The sequence below is a fragment of the Capricornis sumatraensis genome, chromosome 8, assembly GCF_032405125.1.
Source record: "Capricornis sumatraensis isolate serow.1 chromosome 8, serow.2, whole genome shotgun sequence".
Lineage (NCBI taxonomy): Eukaryota > Metazoa > Chordata > Mammalia > Artiodactyla > Bovidae > Capricornis > Capricornis sumatraensis.
In genome coordinates, this window is record NC_091076.1 from 63,810,495 (window position 1) to 63,832,917 (window position 22,423).

At 40.5% G+C, this 22,423-nt stretch overlaps 1 protein-coding gene across 1 annotated transcript in view; it reads left to right on the forward strand.

Moving 5' to 3' along the window:
* Positions 1-22,423, forward strand: part of AATF (apoptosis antagonizing transcription factor) — a 111,018-nt gene that overhangs the window by 70,906 nt on the left and 17,689 nt on the right. The window contains exons 9-11 of the mRNA XM_068978096.1: positions 2,660-2,727; positions 4,653-4,733; positions 14,566-14,637. Of these exons, the coding sequence (XP_068834197.1) occupies positions 2,660-2,727; positions 4,653-4,733; positions 14,566-14,637 (221 nt within the window). The remainder of the gene's footprint in view (positions 1-2,659; positions 2,728-4,652; positions 4,734-14,565; positions 14,638-22,423) is intronic.

Consider the following 22,423-nt stretch of genomic DNA (forward strand, 5'->3'; position numbering starts at 1 on the left):
CGTGGGGCTCCTGTTTCCAGCCATCACCATTGTGCTGGGGGAGCTTTTCCCAAGCTCCCAGTAGCTTTCATGGCCCCAGTCTCAAGGGATCGGAAACTGTTAGGAAAACCAGATGGCTATTCTCTCTTACATGGCCGGAACAAGGTAAGGGCAATGAGATGTTGTCATTCCATTGTTTATTTTCCTTCCTTTTTAAAAAAAAATTATTTATTTTTAATAGATTGATGATTGCTTTGCAATATTGGTTTGATTTCTGTCATACATCAACATGAACTAACCATAAGTGTACATGTGTCCCTTCCCTCTTGAATCTCTCTCCCACCTCTCGCCCATTCCCACCCCTCTAGATGATTACAGAATAAATCCCACTGGGGCTTCCCTGGTGGCTCAGATGGTGAAGAATCTGCCTGCAATGCAGGAGACCCAGGTTCAGTCCCTGGGTTAGGAAGATCCCCTGGAGAAGGGAATGGCAACCCACTCCAATGTTCTTGCCTGGAGAATCCCGTGGACAGAGTAGCCTGGCGGGGTACAGTCCATGGGGTCACGAAGAGTCGGACAGGACTGAGCGACTAGCACAGACTGAGTTCCCTGAGTCATACAGCAAATCCCCATTGGCTATCTATTTACATATGTGCATTCGTCCACCCCACTCGCCGTTTATCTCACCCTCTCCCTCTTCTCCTCACCCTTGTCCATAACTCTGTTCTCTGCGTCTCCATTGCTGTTCTGCAAACAGATTAATCAGTATGTTTTCCTTCCTTTTTATTCTTCTTTCTTTAAAAAAATTTTTTTTGTTAACCTGTCTTCCCTCTGCCTTCGCAACCTTGCTTTTGACAGGATGTTGACTAGGAACCAGAACCCATTTTGGCTTAGCCTTAAGGGCAGCTGTTTACAGAGTAGCAGTGTTACACGGGGTTCCTTTGTCGAACGTCTGTGTAACACTGGATTTGGATCTTGTATTTAGCTGCCAGAAGTGACTGTGATGAAGTAGGGGAGATAAACTGATAGATTGGCTGCCAGAAAGATGTTGGGAGTCAATCAGATAAACAGGGCAGAGAAATAGCTTGCTGTTTTCCAGTGATAATAAAACAGAGGCCTCCGGTCCCCACATTTTTAAACATAATTGCCACGGTAATAATGTCTAAAATAAGCAAATGAAAAAACAGCACAGGGGTTTTTTTTATTTGCAATTGAGATTGCCTTTTCCCTTTTGCAATAAAGATTCATCCTATATGGAAATGAATATTTTTACAAATTTGTTTTCCTTCTCCCAGTGCCCACTTACATAAGCAAATGACAATTAGAGAGTGAACTGCTTTTGTAGGAATTTATCCCTTCTTTATTCCCATCAGACTTCGACTATTTAACTTGGTGAACTATATATATGTTGCTTCTGTGCCTTACCTACAAAATAATTACTTATGTTTGTGAGGAAACAAGTTTTAAAGTCAAACCTATATTCTTGACTGGTGACAAGCTGGAAGGAGTTTATTTTCAGGATTTCTTTAAGAAGATTTTTGGAATTTTAATCTCTGTTGCTGTTTCCCTGCCCATAGCACTTGTGTAGGAGAGATGATAATCTAGCTTTATTATTATAAGTTAAAATTCTCCTCCTTTAATGTCTAACTTTTAAATCTATTGCTTCTCCTGGCCAAGACTTTTTAAGATCCAATGCACATTCTTCAGTGTGTGAGAGATAGAGAAGTAGACGTAGCTTGCCCTCAGGGACTAACCAGGGTTAAGAGGAGAGCTGGAGAGTGGTTTAGTTCCCATGGGGTTAGTTGTGTGCAATGAGAGACTGGCTCTCTGGGTTGTGTTCAGAGTACAACTTTCTTTAGGTTCCCTCTTAAAATTACTATGACTGTAAATGTGTTGGTATCATATATGGTTGGGCTTCCCAGGAGGCTCAGTGGTACAGAATCTGCCTGCGATGCAGGAAATGCAGGTTTGATCTTGGGTCGGGAAGATCCCCTTGAGTATTTAGATCCAGTATTCCTTACCTGGAAAATCCAATGGACAGAAAAGCCTGACGGGCTATAGTCTGTGGGGTCGCAAGAGTCAGATCTGACTTAGCAACTGAGCTGCATTGCAGACTGCATGGTTAAAACATTTATTCGTAAGCATGGTAGAGTATTAGGTATGGAAGGCAAGAGCAGAAAGTCCACAGTTCTAATTATATCCAGTAAAGGCTTTTTGCCTAAAGAAGACTATCCTGACTGCTGGGGTTATAGGTCAGAAGTTAACCATGTACCATTATCATGTGGGTGGGAAGCCGATGCATTTTCCTTTTCACCACCGAGCCCTTCCCACCTGACCTTTTAAAGATTCTCCATTGATATCAACGAGGAAGACAAGACTAATCATAAAAACAACGAAAGGGGATGTTGCATACTCATTGATCCGTTTGAGATGAACTGCAGGACAATAAGTCTTCCAAATGGACTTCTGCTTTCAGTTATTGCGATAGCGACCTTTTTAAAGATATATAAATATGAAAGGGTTAATGGGAATTTGGTCATGCTTTTGCCACTGGGTTGTCCCTTATTGATTGTAGTTTCAGAGCTGTCACTGTGCCATTCAGGATTCCTCCCGTGCTCTTTTAAAGTCAGTTGGTGCTGGGAGATGATAAATAAGTCACCTGCTTTCCTTTTTCCCCTAGCTCCTCCGAGAACTCATAGAACGGAAGACCAGCTCCTTGGACCCCAATGATCAGGTGGCCATGGGAAGGTAATTTGGAAATGGCTTTCTGTTCATATAGGCAGCCTGTGTAATAGTTTCTCCATCTGAGTCCCCTTAATTCTACTTCCAAGGCAACGACTGGTTCTATATTTAGGAAAGCTGGGAGTTCCTCGGTGGCCTAGTGGTTAGGATTCCAGGCTTTCTCTGCCTTGGCCAGGGCTCAATTTCTGGTTGGGGAACTGAGATCCTGTAAGCTGTGTGACGTGGCCACCAAAAAAAAAGTTAAGCATGATAACAAGAGTAGACAAAGTGATGGAAATTGTTTCCTCTACATTGCCATAACTTGAATGACAATTTGATTAAGAGATTACCAAATACCTACCTGTAAAGTGTTTATTTTAGGGTTTGTTTCACAAAGTCCATTTTAAGCTCTTTGCATTGAAATTAGATCTGTATCAGCCTCTGATCAGTGGATAAAAATGTGTGCTCTCAGCTGTCAGGACCTGGCACTGGGCACAACCTGTTTCTCGGTCTGTGAGTCTGCTCTCATTTAGACCTCTGCCCCTTCAGTGAAAGCTGCCGCACAATTAGATGTAGAACTCGGCAGCATTGCCCAGATGTCAGGGTAGGATGGAACACAGTGAAGGGAGACCCCTGTGCGTATGCTTCATCCTGTGGTTGGAAAACAAAAAGGACATTTAAAGTGCTACCTAATGAATAGTGTACATTTAAATAGCCATGAGCCGTAACTTGCAAGAGCATAAATGGAAACCAAAGCTGCAGGTGTCAGAATGGGATTCTGGGGAAGAGCAGCATTCTGAGAGATCACAAGGAAAAATTTGTGCTGATGGAATAATTTTATATGAGTAAAACCTTTGAATTTTAGGATAGGATGTTAATATTTTATATATCACTGAAATGCTATAGAGAGCTGTTCACTATAAATTTAATGTGATCGAGCAAATTGCATTTAAGTGGTGATTATATTGTACATCTCTCTGACTTTACAATAAAATAGATTATGGTAATTAAGATTATATTAAGATTACAGTAATTGGATTTCCCTAGATTTTTTTTTTTGATGTTGAACTTTCATTTGAGTCAGGTAAGATGACCAACTGCTGCTGTTTCTCCATTTCCCCCCCACATTTTGTTCATATAAGCAATTTATGAAGATTTTCTTAGCCCAGTATCCTTTATTTGAAAAATGAATTTCTTTTAATTTAAAATGACTTGCTGAATATATGACTCTTGTTTGGATCCTGATTCAAACAAACTAACTGTAAAATTGAGACAATCTGGAAAATTCAAAGGCTGACTGAATATTTGGTAGTTAACTTTTTTTCAGTGTGACAGTGGTATTGAGATTATTTGGGGGCTCCTGGTATTGAGATTATTTTGGAGGGGGAGGGGAAAGCCCTTTACCTTTAAGCAACACATTCTGAAATAATGTAGCTGAAATGAAAATTAAATAAAATGACTATAAAACTAGTATCAATAGCAGATAATTCTTAACACTTAGAAAAAATGGAAAGCACAAGGAAAAGCAGCGGTGTATTGACAATGGGAAAATTAGATTTAAAGAATTCGCATGTTCAAACCGAACAGCAGGTGCAATATTAGTCATAGAATGGGCTGTGCAACTAAACATCAACAGCAAACCCAAGCAGCTACACTCAGTTTGATGGGTTTCCCTGCAGACTGGTAGATTTAGCGCTTGGCACAGTAACTCCACATACTAAGGAGCATTGTTCACCAAATCTGCTGGAGAATTTCCCAGCTGCCATTTGTTTTTTTACCATTGCACAAATCCTCTTCAATCGATTAGTCGCTTGGCCCCAGTCTGTCTTGGGGAGCTTGGTGTACGTTGAATGATTTCCTTATGCAGTGTTGTTAGTGAGAAAAATTCTGATTTGTCAACATGTGTAACTATTTCTATTGATGATGCATAACATCACTTGTGAATTTCCCAGGCAATGGCTTGCAATCCAGAAGCTACGAAGCAAAATCCACAAGAAAGTAGACAGAAAAGCCAGCAAAGGAAGGAAACTTCGGTGAGTTACTTTTTAGAACAAATGTTAACATTGTGTGTTATTACTTCTTCTTTTGGATGTTGGCTATGACATTTTTTTCTATTCTTATGATTCTGTTTTTAAGGAGCAGAAAAATGACTAGAGCAATATTTGAGACTTTTTTGAGATTCAGTTTTTCTTACTCTGAAATGGAAAGTGTTAGTTACTTTTTGTGCTACTGCTGTGAATGAATAGTTTGAATAATATTTGTATTTCCCTGAAAGAGACATAATCAAAAAAGAAGACAAGAGAATTGAAATTGCCTTAGTTTTGAAAGGACTTCCCTGGTGGCTCAGATGGTAAAGCGTCTGTCTACAATGCGGGAGACCCGGGTTCGAGCCCTGGGTTGGGAAGATCTCCTGGAGAAGGAAATGGCGATCCACTCCAGTACTATCGCCTGGAAAATCCCGTGGACAGAGGAGCCTGGTAGGCTACAGTCTGTGGGGTCGCAAAGAGTTGGACATGACTGAGCGACTTCACTTTCACTTTCACTTTAGTTTTGAAAAATGATTTCCTTATTACAATGTAAAAATTGTACTTTGGCATCTTATTTAAGCAGAATTATATTGGTCCATTTTCATGATGCCATACATGTACCTAGTATGCTAAAAAGATAAAAAATGAGGGCTTCCAGAGATTGTTAACACTGTGCTTAAATGAGATGAGGAGTGGAACTTTTATGAGAATACAGAAATATATCTGAGTGGAGGAGAGCCCTCAAACCTGTGAGCCCTTGAAAGTCTTAAAAAGAATGGGAACAAAGAAGGAACCAGAGAAGTGACATTGCCGTGCTTTCAGACTGAGATTCCTTGTAACTATTTTTATATATTACATAATATCACTCACACAAGGCCTCAGTATCGAAGAAACTACTTGTAATTCAAGTGCACATTGAAAAAAAAATCTTAAACTCATTGTGTTAGGCCAGTTTTAGGCAGATAGCTAATGCCACATTTTTGTTAGAGCCTGCCTGTCATTAAAATTATTTCTGGACAAATGTGGATCTATCTCATTTTTAAGTATCTTCAGAGAAGCAGATTCCACTACTTTAATTAACTTGTTTTAGTATTTAACAGAACTCATCAGGAAATGCTTATTTTTCTTTAAGTTCGAAGAAGTGCAAAGCAGCATTTCATTATCTTTTGACTGAAAGTCACTTTTCTTAAATCTCAGGTTAAATTGTTACAATTTGTTTAACCTTTTTCATGTGCTGAAGTTTCCAAACCTTTCTGCTTCTCCCAAGTTTGTTATCAGTGTACCTACCAGTTAAGAGCATGGACTCGAGCCAGACTCCCTAAGTCTGAATCCCACCTTTGACACCAATTAGTAGTTACTCTGAGCAAGACCCTTAAACTCTCTGTTCTAGTTTCTTCATCTGTAGACTGGGGGTGATAATAGTACCAGACTTGTAGGGTTGCTATGGGGATTAAACGAGGACATGTATGTACCGCTTTTAGACTAGCCCCAGGAACACAGCATGGGGAAGGGCAGGGCAGCCCACTCCAGTGTTCTTGTTGGAGAATCCCATGGACAGTGGAGCCTGGTGGGCTGCAGTCCATGGGGCCACACAGAGTCGGACACGACTAAGTGACTCACACAGTACCACAACGGGGGACATAGCAAGCACTATGTGTGTTTTTGCCATTATTGCTATTATTGTTACTGCTGTTATCCCAAGACTGCATCAGTCTCCTACTGGGATGTTCGTTTACTTGCTCACTCACCTGTGTGCCTCATTGGCACCTGTCTCTTCTGTACCCCCATCCCTGATAGGATTTAAAGAAGAAGGTTACTACTAGTACTTTATAATTGATCGGGCTGAATAAATACCTGTTCTTTAATTTTGAGATTAGACTTTTCTCCAATAGTGCACTTTTAAAATTGGAACTTTGAAGAAGACATACACTCTATGTATGTTATCACTTTCATGTGGAATCTAAGAAATAAAATGAATGTACACGACGAAACAGAAACAGGCTCACAGAGAGAACAAATTAGTGGCTACCAGTGGAGAGAAGGAGGGGTGAGATGGGGATATGGGGATTAAAAGACAAACTACTGTGTACAAAATAAAATGGCAGCAAGGATAAATTGAACAGCACAGGGAAATATAGCCATTATTTTATAATCACTTTAAATGGAGTATAATCTATAAAAATATTGAATCACAATGTTGTATATCTGGAACTAATACAATGTTGTAGATCAACTATACTTCTAGTTAATTAATTAACAGCTCTGTGAGGCTTTAAATGTTCTCTCGAGGGAGGAGCCCAGGATTTCAGTCAGGAGACTGGCTCTGTCTGGCTGTATGATGTTGGTTGCTCTTTATTCTCTGAGCCTCACTTTACTTATTTAATAAGTTGAAATACTAATCCCTGTGTGTGTATGTGTGTGAGAGAGAGTCAGTCGTGTCCAACTCTCTGTGATCCCATGGACTGTAGCTCTCCAGGCTCCTCTGTCCATGGAGTTCTCCAGGCAAGAATACTGAAGTGGGTCGCCATGCCCTTCTCCAGGGGATCGTCCTGATCCAGGGATCAAACCTGGGTTTCCCACATTGCAGGCTCTTTACTTACTGTCTGAGCCACCAAGGAAGCCTGATTTGGTTTGAGGGATGGATTTGATTTGAGGATTCAAATAATGTGTATATGTCTAGTACATAATAAACATTTGAAAGTGTTAGAGTCTTTGATTTCTCTTGTGTTTACCTATTGGCATTGCTGTTGCAAATATATGCTCTTCAAAAGAATTGAAAAGAGCAAAAGATGTTTTTTCTACATTACTGTATTTTTGTGAGTTTTAAGGCTGCTAGAGCAAATATCTATAATTGTATGTCCCTTGAGGGCAAGAATTGTGCTAATTTTTTTCAAGTTAATTCCAACCTTATTGCCTACTCTAGTGCCTCACAGACATGTTTTTGGATGATCATGACAGTAAAATTAACCCGCTTATCAAGTAAGACTTTCTGTGAGATGCAGCATTCACACTTGACACTGAGCAGACCAGGAAGAGTTAGCCTATGGAAAGGCCAAAAAGAATAATGTTTGCCCAACACAGGCTTGAGAATATCTCCGTCTGTTTTGGGAACCAAAGTTCATTTGTTTTGGCAGACTTGAAGTAAATATGAGGGAGTAACAGGAGGTGAGACTGTGTGAATAAGTGGGTGCTAAATCGTGGTCATGCTCGACATTTGGACTTTATTCTGTGGACTATAGCAAGTCATTGAAAAACAAGGAAGCCTGAGCACCTGTCAGAGATTGGAGCAGTGCATCACAGCTAGCTGGACTGTGGGGCCTTAGATCGGATCCTGGAAAGACAGAGGACAGTGGGACAAAAAATGGGTGACACTGAATAAGGCCTGTGGTTTAGGTAATGTACTGTACAGGTGTTAATTTCCTAATTTTGATAATTACGTTGGTGTAAGTTGTTAGCATTCGAGGAAGCTAGGTGAAGGTGTACATGAACTCTGCACTACTTTGGGAACTTTCCCGTAAGTCTGCAGGTATAGCACAGCACAAGAAGTAAGAGGAAAAGTGATAAATAAGGTCACATGCTTTGAACTGTGTTGCAGTTCCATCACCTGTATTCATCGAGGCTCTCTTTGTGACCATGACCGTATGGGATGTGGTCAGAATCAGTGATGTTCATATATAGCAATAACGACAACTAACATTTATAAAACTCTCTCTGTCGGGCACTGCAGAGCAGTTTACATGCAGAAGTGGAAAAGACACATCCTCCGATGCTAAAATGTTCAGGTTTGAAATCTGACTCTTGCACTGACTGGCCTTGAGACCCCTTGGGCAAGTCACTTAACATCTCTCTGTGCTTCAGTTTCCTCATCTGTCAAGCCAGTATGATAATAGAAGGCACATTCCATAGGACTGTCATGCAGATTGAAATTAGCTAACTCATGTAAAGTACTTCAGATAAGTGACTCACCCACTGTTACAGAGCTAGTAATCATGAACATAGATTTAAGCTAATTGGTCTGATTCCAGAGTCTACTTCTAACCTGTGGCTCTTGAGTTGTTTCTGTGGCTAGGACTTAGGAGACACCGACATGATATCTAGGCTACATTAGAACTCTGCTGTGAAGGTTTTAACAAAGGGCCTAGGCTAGATGAGAATAGGTTTAGTTGCTCAGTCATGTCCAAGACTCTTGCAGCCCCATGGACTGTAGCCTGTGAGGCTCCTCTGTCCATGGGATTCTCCAGGCAAGATTACTGGAGTGGGTTGGCATTTCCTTCTCCAGGATAGATGAGAATACATGTCGTAAATAACTTCCTTTAAATTAGACCTCCAGAAGAGCTGGTGGTGTGCCAGCTGTCATCACTGGTACTAGGTTCCACCATGGGCAGGCATTGCTCTTTGTTTGTGGTTCAGTACAGACGCTCAGTCGTGTCCGACTCTTTGCGACCCCATGAATCACAGCACACCAGGCCTCCCTGTCCATCACCAACTCCCGGAGTTCACTCAAACTCATGTCCATTGAGTCGGTGATGCCATCCAGCCATCTCATCCTTTTGTCCCCTTCTCCTCCTGCCCCCAATCCCTCCCAGTATCAGGGTCTTTTCCAATGAGTCAGCTCTTTGCTTGAGGTGGCCAAAGAATTGGAGTTTCTGCCTCAGCATCAGTCCTTCCAATGAACACTCAGGACTGATCTCCTTTAGGATGGATTGGTTGGACCTCCTTGCAGTCCAAGGGACTCTCAAGAGTCTTTTCCAACACCACAGTTCAAAAGCATCAATTCTTCAGCGCTCAGCCTTCTTCACAGTCCAACTCTCGAATCCATACATGACCACAGGAAAAACCATAGCCTTGATTAGACAGACCTTAGCAAAGTTGGAGAAGGCAATGGCACCCCACTCCAGTACTCTTGCCTGAAAAATCCCATGGATGGAGGAGCCTGGTGGGCTGCAGTCCATGGGGTCGCGAAGAGTCGGGCACGACTGAGCAACTTCACTTTCACTTTTCACTTTCATGCATTGGAAAAGGAAATGGAAACCCACTTCCAGTGTTCTTGCCTAGAGAATCCCAGGGATGGCGGAGCCTGGTGGGCTGCTGTCTATGGGGTCGCACAGAGTCGGACACGACTGAAGCGACTTAGCAGCAGCAGCAGCAGTGGGCAAAGTAATGTCTCTGCTTTTGAATATGCTATCTAGGTTGGTCATGACTTTTCTTCCAAAGAGTAAGCGTCTTTTAATTTCATGGCTGCAGTCACCATCTGCAGTGATTTTGGAGCCCCCTAAAATAAAGTCTGACACTGTTTCCCCATCTATTTTCCATGAAGTGATGGGACTGGATGCCATGATCTTCGTTTTCTGAATGTTGAGCTTTAAGCCAACCTTTTCACTCTCTTCTTTCAGTTTCATCAAGAGGCTTTTTAGTTCCTCTTCACTTTCTGCCATAAGGGTGGTATGTTTGTGGTAGGGTTGGAAAAAAAAGAAATACCATAGCAAAGGTGAACATGGCCTTGTGGAAACATTAATTTCAGTGATAGCAGGTCAGTGGCGTCACCATGGTCAGATTGGTTGTTAGCAGTTTGCTAGTTGGATGCTAGAAAATAACATTAAAAAAAAGGAAATATGCTGGGTTTTGGAAATAATTATGATTATTAATTCCCAGTATTTTACTCAGCATTATCTGTAAGTGGATTTGATCCTGATTTAAGCAGAATCTTAATGTAAATGAATTAAAGTCTCAGGCCTTTAATAATGAAATGTCATACTGTGTTTTGTGTTTGTGTGTTCTTCTGCAACAAAATTATATTTATTCCTTCTTAATATGGTTGGTAATTTTAATACTAAAACATGCATCCATCCTCAGCACTGAGATGAGGTAAAAATGCATTGTATTAAATCATCTTTAATCTGATTACTACTTAAAAGCCTGTCCTTCACCATGCAGTTACTAGTTATTGAATATATTGTATTAAAGTATAAAGATATTCCACAGAGCAGTGCCATCCAATAAAAAGTACCTTTACATGTGTAATTTTTTAAATTTTCTTTTAATTGGAAGGTAATTGCTTTGCAGTGTTGTGTTGGTTTCTTCCGTGTATAGGATAAATCAGCTATCAGCACACCCATGATTGTAATACCCCTTCCCGCCCCGTCCCCCCAGGTCCCAGAGCCACAGGCTGAACTCCTCTGTTATACAGGGGCTTTGCCTGGCTGTCTCTCTCATGCCTTGTGATGCGTATGTTTCAGGGCTGCTCTCTCAGTCTGTCCCACCCTCTCCTTCCCCGGCTGTGTCCACGAGCCCATTCTCTTAAGTCTGGGCTCTTACTCCTGCCCTGCAAATAGGTTCCTCAGTTACATGTATAATTTTAAATGTTCTAGTAGCTGCAATTAAAAAGGGGGAAAAAGAAATAAGTGTACTTAAGTAATAATACATTTCATTTAGCCCAATATCTAGCTTATAGTATTTTAACAATTTATTGTTTTAAAATTATTTGTGATATATTTTACATTTTTTCCATCTGAAATTTTCAAAATCTGGTGCACATTTCCAGTGTTCAGTAAGCCACCTGTGGCCAATGACTCCTGGATCAGACAACGCAACTATTGGGTATAGTTCATAGTCTTTGTCTAGACAGTGAATTAAACCTGTCTTTGGACATAGCCAGAAATAGTTTTCATTTTTTCAGATGAAAACTGAAGTTTGGTGAAGCCTAAAAGACATTAAAGGGCTTCCCTGGTGGCTCAGGTGGTAAAGAATCTGCCTACAATGTGGGAGATGTGGGTTCGATCCCTGGTTTGGGAAGGTCCCCTGGAGGAGGGCATGGCGACCTAGAATGGATAAGCAACAAGATCCTACTGTATACCACAGGGAACTGTATTCAATACCCTGTGATAAACCATTATGGAAAAGTATATGAAAAAAAATGCGTGTGTGTATAGATGTGTGTGTGTATATATATCAGTTCAGTTCAGTCACTCAGTCATGTCCATCTCTTGGCGACCCCATGGACTGCAGCATGCCAGGCTTCGCTACCCATTACCAACTCTGGTAGCTTGCTCAGACTCATGTCCATCCAGTCAGTGATGCCATCCAACCATCTCATGCTCTGTCATCCCCTTCTCCTGCTTTCAATCTTTCCCAGCATCAGGTCTTTTCCAGTGAGCCAGTTCTTCACATCAGGTGGCCAAAGTATTGGAGTTTCAGCTTCAGCATCAGTCCTTCCAATGAATATTCAGGACTGATTTCCTTTACTTTGATCTGATCTCCTTGCAGTCCAAGGACTCTCAAGAGTCTTTTCCAGCACCAGAGTTCAAAAACATCAATTCTTTGGCGCTCAGCTTTCTTTACGGTCCAACTCTCATATCCATACATGACTACTGCAAAAGCTATAGCTTTGACTTGACGGACCTTTGTCGGCAAAGTAATGTCTCTGCTTTTTAATATGCTGACTAGGTTGGTAGTAGCTTTTCTTTCAAGAAGCAAGCGTCTTTTAATCTCATGGCTACAGTCACCATCAGCAGTGATTATGGAGCCGAAGAAAATAAAGTCTGTTACTGTTTCCATTGTTTGCCCATCTATTTGCCATGAAGTAATGGGTCAGGATGCCGTGATGCTCATTTTTTGAATGTGGAGTTTTAAGCCAGCTTTTTCACTCTCCTCTTTCACCTTCATCAGGAGGCTCTGAGTTACTCTTCGCTTTCTGCCATAAGGGTGGTGTCATCTGCATATCTGAAGTTATTGATATTTCTCTCAGCAATCTTGATTCCATCTTGTGCTTCATCCAGGCATTTCGCATGATGTACTCTGCATATAAGTTAAATACACACATATGTGTGTATATATATATATATATATACACACATATGTGTGTGTATATATATATATATATACACACACAAAATCACTTTGTTATACAGCAGAAATTAGCAAAACTTTGTAAATCAATTATGCTTCAGTAAAATAAAGAAAAGAATCTTCACTTTAGCACTGTTTATAATGCTTTTTTTAAGGGGGTGAAGTCACTCAGTCATGTCCAACTCTTTGCGACCCCATGGACTGTAGCCTACCAGGCTCCTCTGTCAATGGGATTTTCCAGGCATTAGTACTGGAGTAGATTGCCATTTCCTTCTCCAGGGGATCTTCCCGACCCAGGGATCGAACCCGGGTCTCCCACGTTGTAGACAGACGCTTAACCATCTGAGCCACCAGGGAAGTATAAGGGGGAAGACTGTATAAATGCTTATCAATAGGAGGTTTAGTAAATTACAATATATTGATGCAACAGAATATTCTGGAACTATTAAAAAGAATACAGTATGACATAGTGGAAAAACGCATGATGCATGAGCATGTGAAAATACATTAAGTTTATATTTGTCTTATATATGGAGAATGCTACAGGCAAACTTAATTAACAGTGATTATTTCTAGAGATTACAGGGGACTTGTCAGTTCTTTCCGTATTTCTGAATTTGTAATTATATATTACTTTTTATAATTAGGAGGTAATGGGCATAAAGGAAGTATGATGAACAGAGATTTTGTTTTTGCGTCTTATAAGAAGTGAAGAATTGGAAACAATACAACTGTTCAGAAATATGAAAATATATTTATAGTACTTCCTGGAATTTTGTATACAGCTATGGAGATACAATGCTAAGTGAAAGAAAAGAATAGGAAATTGTGTTGTGTGGATTACTATGTAAAATGAACATAATTAACCAAAATATTAATAATATTAATACATATTCATAACAGTCCTTCTGTAGATGAAAGAATATGTATGCATTTTTTGTGTACTTAGTTGGTTTTCCAAATTTTCTGTAATGGATTTATGCTTTTTTATATTACTCTTGTAATGGGAAAAATCTTATCACTATTAGTCTTTAAAATTCATTTTTTAAAGATTGAAATTTGGGAGGCTTGGCTATTTAGTGGTAGAGAATCAAATTGTTTGATGTGGGTAAAAATGGTTTTTTAAATGGTGAAACATTACACATATGTTACATCATTTTTGTGTGGATAGTATTTTGCCCAAGAAGAGGTTTTTTTTTTTTGGTGAGAATTTTATATGACATGTCCTGCAGCCTCTTCTTTTATAAATAGAAGGGGATACCTTCTTTGAATTCTCTTAGCTCTAATTTGGTCTGTGTAAGGTCAAATATTTATTCAGCCTTCTTCACCAGAGGATCTCAAAGCACTTTGTATAAAAATACCTCTTTTTTTCTACTGGTGGGAGATGGAACTGACACAACTTCAATTTTTATAACACCTTGACTGAAAATGTAGGGAGTAGACTCTACGTAGCAGTTGTAGGCCTTAGTTTAAGAAGGGTGAAATGAAAGGTCTGGTGGAACTGGTGAATAAAGGTGATTCTGAAAGCCTTTTCTGACTCCGGGAACCAGTGCTAGTGAGTGATGAGGAGTTCCATTTGGATGGTATGCCACTGCCTCTGCTCCCGGCTGAAAAATAATCAGGATATATGCAGAGAAGGGGACAATGGGGTAATCCGGTCCTCACCATCTCTTGTCTGGAGTGATGTTTAAGGCTTAGTGTATTGCTTCAGGGCACAAATGTGTGTCCTTTTTTGGGCCATGATATAATGGAGTTGTGTAGAACTACTGTCATTTACAATGTGCCCTTATCAGACTTTTCTCCTATAACACTGTTATAGGAGAATAGGGTTTTTATGGTTATGAGTGGCACATGCCTAGAAATTATTCCCTGTTTCACTCTGGAGCCGGATGTTCTTGCGATCATGTGGAGTTTGTTACCTCATAGAATGTGTTTCCTTTTCTAGGTTAATAGTTACTAATGTTACTGCCTGTTTTTTTCCTACTTTATTTAGGTTTCACGTGCTTAGCAAGCTGTTGAGCTTCATGGCACCTATTGACCATACCACAATGAATGATGATGCCAGGTGAGTAATAGATTAATTATATGTCTCAAATGGCTTCATGAAAGCCCAGTATTGACCTGTGCCCTCTCCGTTTCTTCTTATCAGTTAACCATTTGTCATCGGCATCACTGAAAGGGTCCTTGTAACATCTCTTCACTCCCATAGTTACTGTAAAACCAAAACAAAATTTTTGTAAATCTCAGTGCTGTCTTTGGTGGGTTTTTGTTTTTGCTGTTTTGTTTTTAACATTAGCCACCTGCTTTGGACATCTGAGCTCTTCTCTAGCTAGATGGGCTGGGACAGTGCACACACACTTGCTCCATGTGTTTGGGATTTTATGTATATGTTCTCCTTTTAAAAATGGGTGTAGAGCTTGCTCTGGGGATGTGCATTATGTCTTGTTTGTTCAGAGTATGTTAAGAATTTTGGGGTTTTTTTGAGTATTTTTTACAAAAGAAGTACATGCTCATTTTGCAAACTGGAAATTTGTATGCAAAAGTATACTCATAATTTAGAGATAATTAAAGAATTATCCATTTTTGAAAGAATCATTCCTTCTATATTTATTAGTTGGCATTCTACTACAACATAATATTTTTATAATATTACTTATCTAGCCATATCTCCTCTATTATTTACATTCATTTATATCAATATGGACTCATGCTTTCCTATTTTATTCAGTTAGTTAGAATCTGTTGCTGTTGTTATTTATTTTGGTTTGTCTCAGATTAATAGAAGTCCTTTCAAGCTGCTTTCATCTTTTTGAGATATCCCCACTTATTCTTTGAGTACTTCTTACTTTCCACCACAACAAGGTATTCTAGGCTCATCTCACATTTTCCCATTTCCAGTCCTGGAATCACTCTTTCTCCAAGGAATGCTGACTGTTTTTAATGGAGTATGGTTTTTAGAAACCAAGTTCTGGGCGCTGAGATGCTCATTATTCTAGGCATCATTGTTTCTAGGTTCTGTCAGTGTGCGGAGATAGGATGAGTGTGTACACACACGCACCACATACACACACACAGGACATTACCACTTTTAACATCTGAGGGTATTTCCTTTCAGTCTTTATGGTTTCCCTTTCAGTATGTTCTTGTTTTTCTTTTTATGTAATTAAAATTATATTCTACTCTTGTGATCTTTTTATTTAAATATTTTGGATACTCTGACCATTTAGTATCATTAAAATTATTCAAAAATTTAAGTGACTACGTAATATCTATTTTAGCCATCCGCTAATTTTTGGAAATTTAAATTGTTTTAAATTATCATTGTTGTAATGCTGTGATAGACGTTTTAAAACATAAATCTTTACCAAGTGATATTATTGGTCATAATGTAGGCACATGTGGATTTTGCCAGCTTTATCCCTCAAGCTGTACTTAGCCTTTTTATTTGAGAGTATTTAGTTTGCTACTAAACTCCATCAGATTTCCTCCCCTTGAAAAGTAGTAGATATGCAGGTTTAGTTGAACACAATGGTGATTAGTTTTTTTGTTTGCTTTTGTCCTGATTACAAAACAGCTTATGGATGATTCTGAGTGAATTTATACTCACATCTTTGTGACTTCCTATGCTTGCCTGTGAATGGTTATGTCTAGCTGGTTTTGCTTGTTTTGTTTTGTTTTGTTTTTTTCTCATCTATTTCTTGATCTAGTCTGTTTTTTAAAATAATAGAGTGAAATGCATGCTTCTTAGATTCTCTGTCGGGATGACATGAAAAAAATTACTTCAACAGGAAAGGAAAGTCAGGTTCTTATAAAGGAAGACAGACCCGTCCAGGTAACACTGTTATTCCAGACATAAAGAGAGCCTGGTCTAAGTATTAGGGCGCCTTTTGGATACAGCACTGCTGCACCGTCTGGAGACCAGCTGCCATTCCTAGGTGGGACTTTTCCTGAGTCCCCAGGATGCCTTGTTTTCCAGAATCTAATTTATTTACTCACAATTTTTGAGGGCCTCCTGTATTCTAGATGTAAAGATAACTTGAAGGTGACTCTATTATTAAGGATTATGTTGGGCTTGATATATAAGAAACAGAACCTGACTACAGAGGCATAAGCAAACAGAAGTTTATTTTTCTGGCAGAATAATTCTAGGGGAGGCAGGTAATGACTAGCAGTGTTTTTCCCTTCTCAGTGGTATTGGAGCCAGCATCTCTTGTTCTTTCCCCTGTGGTCCCAAGGTGGCTGCTGCAGCTTTAGCCATCAAGCATGCATTTTGGGTAGGAAGAAGAGGAAAGGAGTGGTGTCAGCCACATTGATTTTCTTTTATCAGAACAGTAAAAGCTTCTCAGAAAGACCGCCAAAGACTTCTCACATCTCGTTGGCCAGAACCCTGTTACATTGCCACTTCAGTAGAGCAGGTGAGAGAGGAGGTGATGGGATTGTGTTTGCTGGGCAACAGTTCATGTGGCATTTGGAGCTTGTAGGAAAAAGCAGCTGCCCCTTGTGGACGTTGCTAATTATCAGCATTGTTCTCAGCTGGTTTAGCCACTGTGCGTGTGGCAAGGCGTTAAATAGAGGTCTCAGAGCTGGAGAACCCAGCATACGCCCTCTGCGTGGCTCCTGAGGACACTGAGGCTGGCACACAGGCTCATGCTCATGTTGCGTGGTCTGGATAGGCCAGGCTAACCATAGGCCAAATAAGTGGCCATTCGCTCTTTCTGCTTCGAATATCAAGTCTCCCAGAGCCAGCCTGTAGTGTTACTTTCTCTTAGGAGGAAGGCCTATTTTGTTTTTGTTTAGATAATTCCATAAATGGAAATAATCTAGTACTGTACTATTTGGTTTCCCACTTTGTATATACCACAAAATCCTGAGAAATGGGAACCTTTCTTTTCAATATCAGTGCATACTGCTTTTCTCTAGGTGAATAATTTTGGTTTTGCTAAGTTACAGACATGCCCTTTTGTTTTGTTTAATGGTATCTAGATTTGTTGAAGGTAAGCCTGTGGGAAAATCCAGCCCATTTTTACAGTTGTATCTATGGTAGAGTACAACAGAGTTACAGACATGACATTCTTAGTGCACATGTATGAACAGAGAAGATTTAATGATTTTGAGGTAGAGAAAGGCTTTGTAAGCATGACACCAAGGCCAGAAGCCACAGAGAAAGGTATTGGTAGATCTGACTACGTGAGTCAATTTAAAAAGATATCAAAAACAAAGTTATAAGTATATGAAAAAATTGTAAAGAAATAGTTCAGTGTAACATGACTTTACCATGTAATAATGCTGTGTAAAGAGTTTTTACAGATCTCTTAAGAATATCCCAATAAAAATAGTGGGTGAAGCATGTCAACATTCAGACGTAGAAATTATAAAAGAAAAATTACAAATGGCCAAAAAATAGATTGTCAAAAGATGCAAATTATAATAATGACATTTAATTTTTTCTTATTAAATTGGAAACCATTAGAAGATTGGTAATCCCCCATGTTGATGGTGTGAGGAAGCAGACACTTTCGTATACTGTTGTTAAGAACATGATTGGCAAAATCACTCTGGAGGGGTATTTGGCAACGCTTTAAAAAATTTTTAATGTAAATGTATCTGTTGACCCAGAAAAATCCACTTCTAGCAATTAACCTAAGAAAATAGCAAGTTGGCAAATATTTTTGTGTAGAGTCTTTACTGCAACATTGTTTAAATGGAGAAAAAAATTAAAAAATCGAAATGACCATCAGTAGGGAACTAGTTAAAATGAATCACAGAATTCAGTGAAGTTATAAGCAATTATTAAAGGAGTCAGTAGAGCTGTATGTATTAACATAATGTTTAGTGTAATAAGTAAACTACAAAGTACTGTATTATAATCCTACTTTTGAGTAAATAGACATACGTGATCAAAAAAAGAGTGATGCCTTTAAAAATATGCTGTTGTGGAAATATCTCCAGATTATTTTGTTAACTAGAAAAAAAAAGAGGTTTTTGTAATCTCCATTTATGTTTAAAAAATTAAAATTAAGCAGCTAAATACTTACAAATATGTGAATATATATGTTACAGAACTTACATTGATAATATTTAAAATACCTATGGAGAAAGAACTTAGATGAGGAATGGACAAAGCGAGATGTTTTATTTTCCACGCTTCTGTTTTGCTTTAGCTTCCTGCCATGAGAATGAGACCCAGTAGTTGTGGCTCCCAGGCTCTGGAGCATGGGCTCAGTAGTTGTGGCACATGGCCTTTGTTGCTGCGTTGTGTTTGGGGTCTTCCTGGACCAGGGATCACACCCTTGTCTTCCGCACTGGTATGCAGATTCTTGACCACTGAGCCACGAGGGAAGCCCATAACAAGTTTTCCGGCCCTTTTGGTAGAGGCTGCTCTACCTGTGGTTCCTACCACACCCAGATCTGGAGAGAGAGGCCCTTCTCTTCTTTAGTTGTTTCTTAGGTGCAATTTATCGCCTCACACACATTTGCCTGAGTTAGATTAATACCCAGTGTTAATAAAGAGAGGAGAAGGAGAGAATACAAGTGCTGTTACTTGGCCTTGAATCCTCCATGTCATTTGTCCACTTTGAGCTCAAAAAATCTGCCCTTTAACAAAAAAAAAAAAAAAATCTGCCCTTGGTGGAACTGAACTGAATTGAGACCAGAGCATAGCTCTCATTAAGGGAAAGAACGCAGAGAGCTTTAACACAGGGTATTAGAATATTCTTAGTGAAGGAAGAATTACTATGAGTAAAAGGATCTTTACAAAGGTAGTGAGCGGCATCTTCATTTTATTTTGCCTGTGGTGCAGTCTGTGTAGTGTTATCTATTTAGGTAATTTCTGCTGATACATATTCTTTTCTCATGCTAGGTGATTTACTCTTCAAGCAATCTACTTAAAAACTCTTTAAAGGTGTGGAGTAGCCCAGTTTGCTCCTGTATTACCAGAATTCCGTTTGGGGGCATCATCTAGGTAAACCTTGCATACTGATTCACATGACTTTACACACCCTCGGGTTTCCTTTGTTAGTGAAAGTCTCAGGTAACCACTGACACTTCATAGCACCCCATTAGGATGGAAGCAGGGGGTTTCTATGGCAGGCCTGATGAGCACTCCTGGTACTGAGAGGAAAGAAGAGAAACCCCACTTTGCCCCCGTGTCACATGTCTGCATGCAAGCAAGGAGGTTACCACAGGTCTAAAAACGATCGCTGGCGTTGCTGGGCCCTCGGGTGCTCTTGGCATGGGGCAGTGCTGCTCCCGTGTGCCCTTCACACTCACCTTTGTGAGGAGGGCAAAGCAGCATGTGATTCTGAAGCAGCGGAGTTAATACATGGGCTGAGGAGGACAAAGGCCTTGACACCTTGATGGCAGAGAATTCCTTTAAATGTAGTGTCGCCACCTCGGGAACAGGCCAGTATGTTACTTGCATGATTTACAGGATTGCTGTTCACCTCACTGACTGTTGAAGTTATTCCACGCTCACCAAGCTTATCAAGGATATTTTAGAACCAGCTTACACTACACGGTGGCAAGCCCTGGAGTGCTGTTAGACCAGAGGGAGGGAGGGCAAAGCGAGAATTCAGGTGGCCTTTTATTATGGTTCTAACGAAATGAAGAATTTGTCAGTTGCGGAAATAATCATCCGCGTTTTTGTATTTTTGAAAGACCCTCCAAGTCAGACTTTTTTCTTAAATACATTTTTTATTTATTTTGACTTCACTGAGTGTTAGTTATGGGACGCAGGATCTGAACTCTTCCAGCTGAGGCATGCAAACTCTTAGTTGCGGTGTGTGAGACCATTTTCCTGCCTACAGGTTGAACCCAGGCCCCCTCCATCAGGAGCATGCAGTCTTAGCCACTGGACCCGCAGGGAAACCCCTGAGGCAGGCTTCTATTTATTTATTTTTGGCTGTGCTCAGGTGCTTTTTTTCCCTGCCTCTGGTAGTGGAGAGCGGGGCTATTCTAATTGCAGTGCGGGCTTCTCATCGAGCCCCCCTTCTCTGGGGCTCGCAGGTTTCAGGGGTTGTAGCACAGGGGTTCGGTAGCTGCGGCTCCTGGGCTGTACAGCGCAAGCGCAGTAGTTGGGGCCTAGAGGCTTAGTTGCTCCGTGGCGTGTGGGATCTTCCTGGACCAGGGATTGAACCCATGTTTCCTGCATTGGCAGGCAGATTCTTTACCACTGAGCCACCAGGGAAGTTCCCCGAGGCAGACTTTTAAAGAAGTTTGTTCTTCACTTGCCATGTTGTTGGAGGTCAGATAGTAAAATGCTGGTCTAACAAGTAGAAGTAAATTCTGAGTCAGACTCTGAGGCAGGTCATGATGTGTTCCTCCGAGCTGGCCACAGCCCCGGCTCTGGGAAGGGGGCTCATGGGAACTGCTCGCTCTGTCGCTGTGGGTTTTCTTGCCAGCACAGAAGCAGGCCAAGCAGCAGCAGTCAGCTTAGTGTATCCCTAAGAAAGCTGGTGTTTCCCTTGCATTTAACGGCAGCTTCAGAGACAGCAAGCTAAATCCGGTTTTGGTACTGCCCATGAAGAGGGTTAGGTTCTTGGATTTTCCTGAGAAGCTTTTTTTCTTGTTACAAAAATGATAGCAATCTCAACATTTTGTAGGTACTCCATCCCTTTGCAAAGAACTTAAATTCTCAATAGGAACAGCAAGAACTTTTATTTTGGCCCCCTTTCTCTCCTTCCCAGGCAAAAACTACTTTTCCCCACTCCTTCCAGAAAGCTCCTGGCTTTAAAAAGAACAAGGAGAGAATCCTTTAATGATAACCACTAAGCACCAAATACATTATTGTTTTACATCTGAAGTTTTAGAAATGTACAAATGTGATCCAGCCTTGTAAAGTGCTTTGTCAACATCACTGCCACGTTGTTCTTGAGGTGCCTCCGTATAATAGAATTTGTGCAGGCAATTCATCTTCTTGCGCCATTTTTGTGTGTGGGTCTGCACCCTGAGTGTGGGCATATCGTACCCATAGCATTCTTGTCGCCCTAACTGGTAACCCAGAAGTTACTTAGACCATTTTTGATTCCCTATTACCTACTTTACCCCCCATACACACTTTTTATTAGACATAATGTGCTGAATAATGGTGAAATATTTCAATGAAGTTAGCTCAGCATTTGAGAGCACATTGTCTAATATCCCCAGAAATACCCTCCACAGAGGACTTTTCGTTGCTGGAAATCTTGCCAGCAAGAATGGTTAAGATACAGATGTTTTCTCTGAGGCTTATCTCCTAAAAAGACACAGGTTGTTCTGACAGGTGAAACAAGCCCGCACAAATATGCAGCACTGATCTAATCAGCGGGAACGCTTGCACGGGCCCTGCCTCTCCCCAGCATCGTTAAAAGCTCCCATTACTCTTTTATTAGAGGCTCCCTCTCTTCCTTATCAGATTACGGAATGAACATAACTCATGGCAGTGATTTGATCTCTTGTTAAAGAGGATTACAGCTTTGCATTAACTCGGATTGACACAGTTTATAATTCACTTGTTGATACTCGGGTGGGCAGCATCCCATGTTTGACGCCCCCCAGTAGGGCCAAGGGGCAAGGACTCTCATATATCATCACTAAAGACAGCGTCCAGCCTGGAGCGAGGGGGCCTGAGGCCTTCCACCTCCAGACAGGACAGAAGGGACATTCTCAAGTTCAAACCTGACACTTGGGCCAGAGTTTTAAAAACGGCTGCAAAAAAGGCACTGCTCTTGTTTCTTCTGTGTCTCCCGAATTGCTACTGTTCAGTCTTCACACAGTTCTAGAGAATCTGCAGTCTCTAATGGAAGCCCTGGTTGCAAGCAGGTTCTAAAGAGGGAGAAAAGCACATTTTCTAGAAGGAGATTGTATATGCTGAA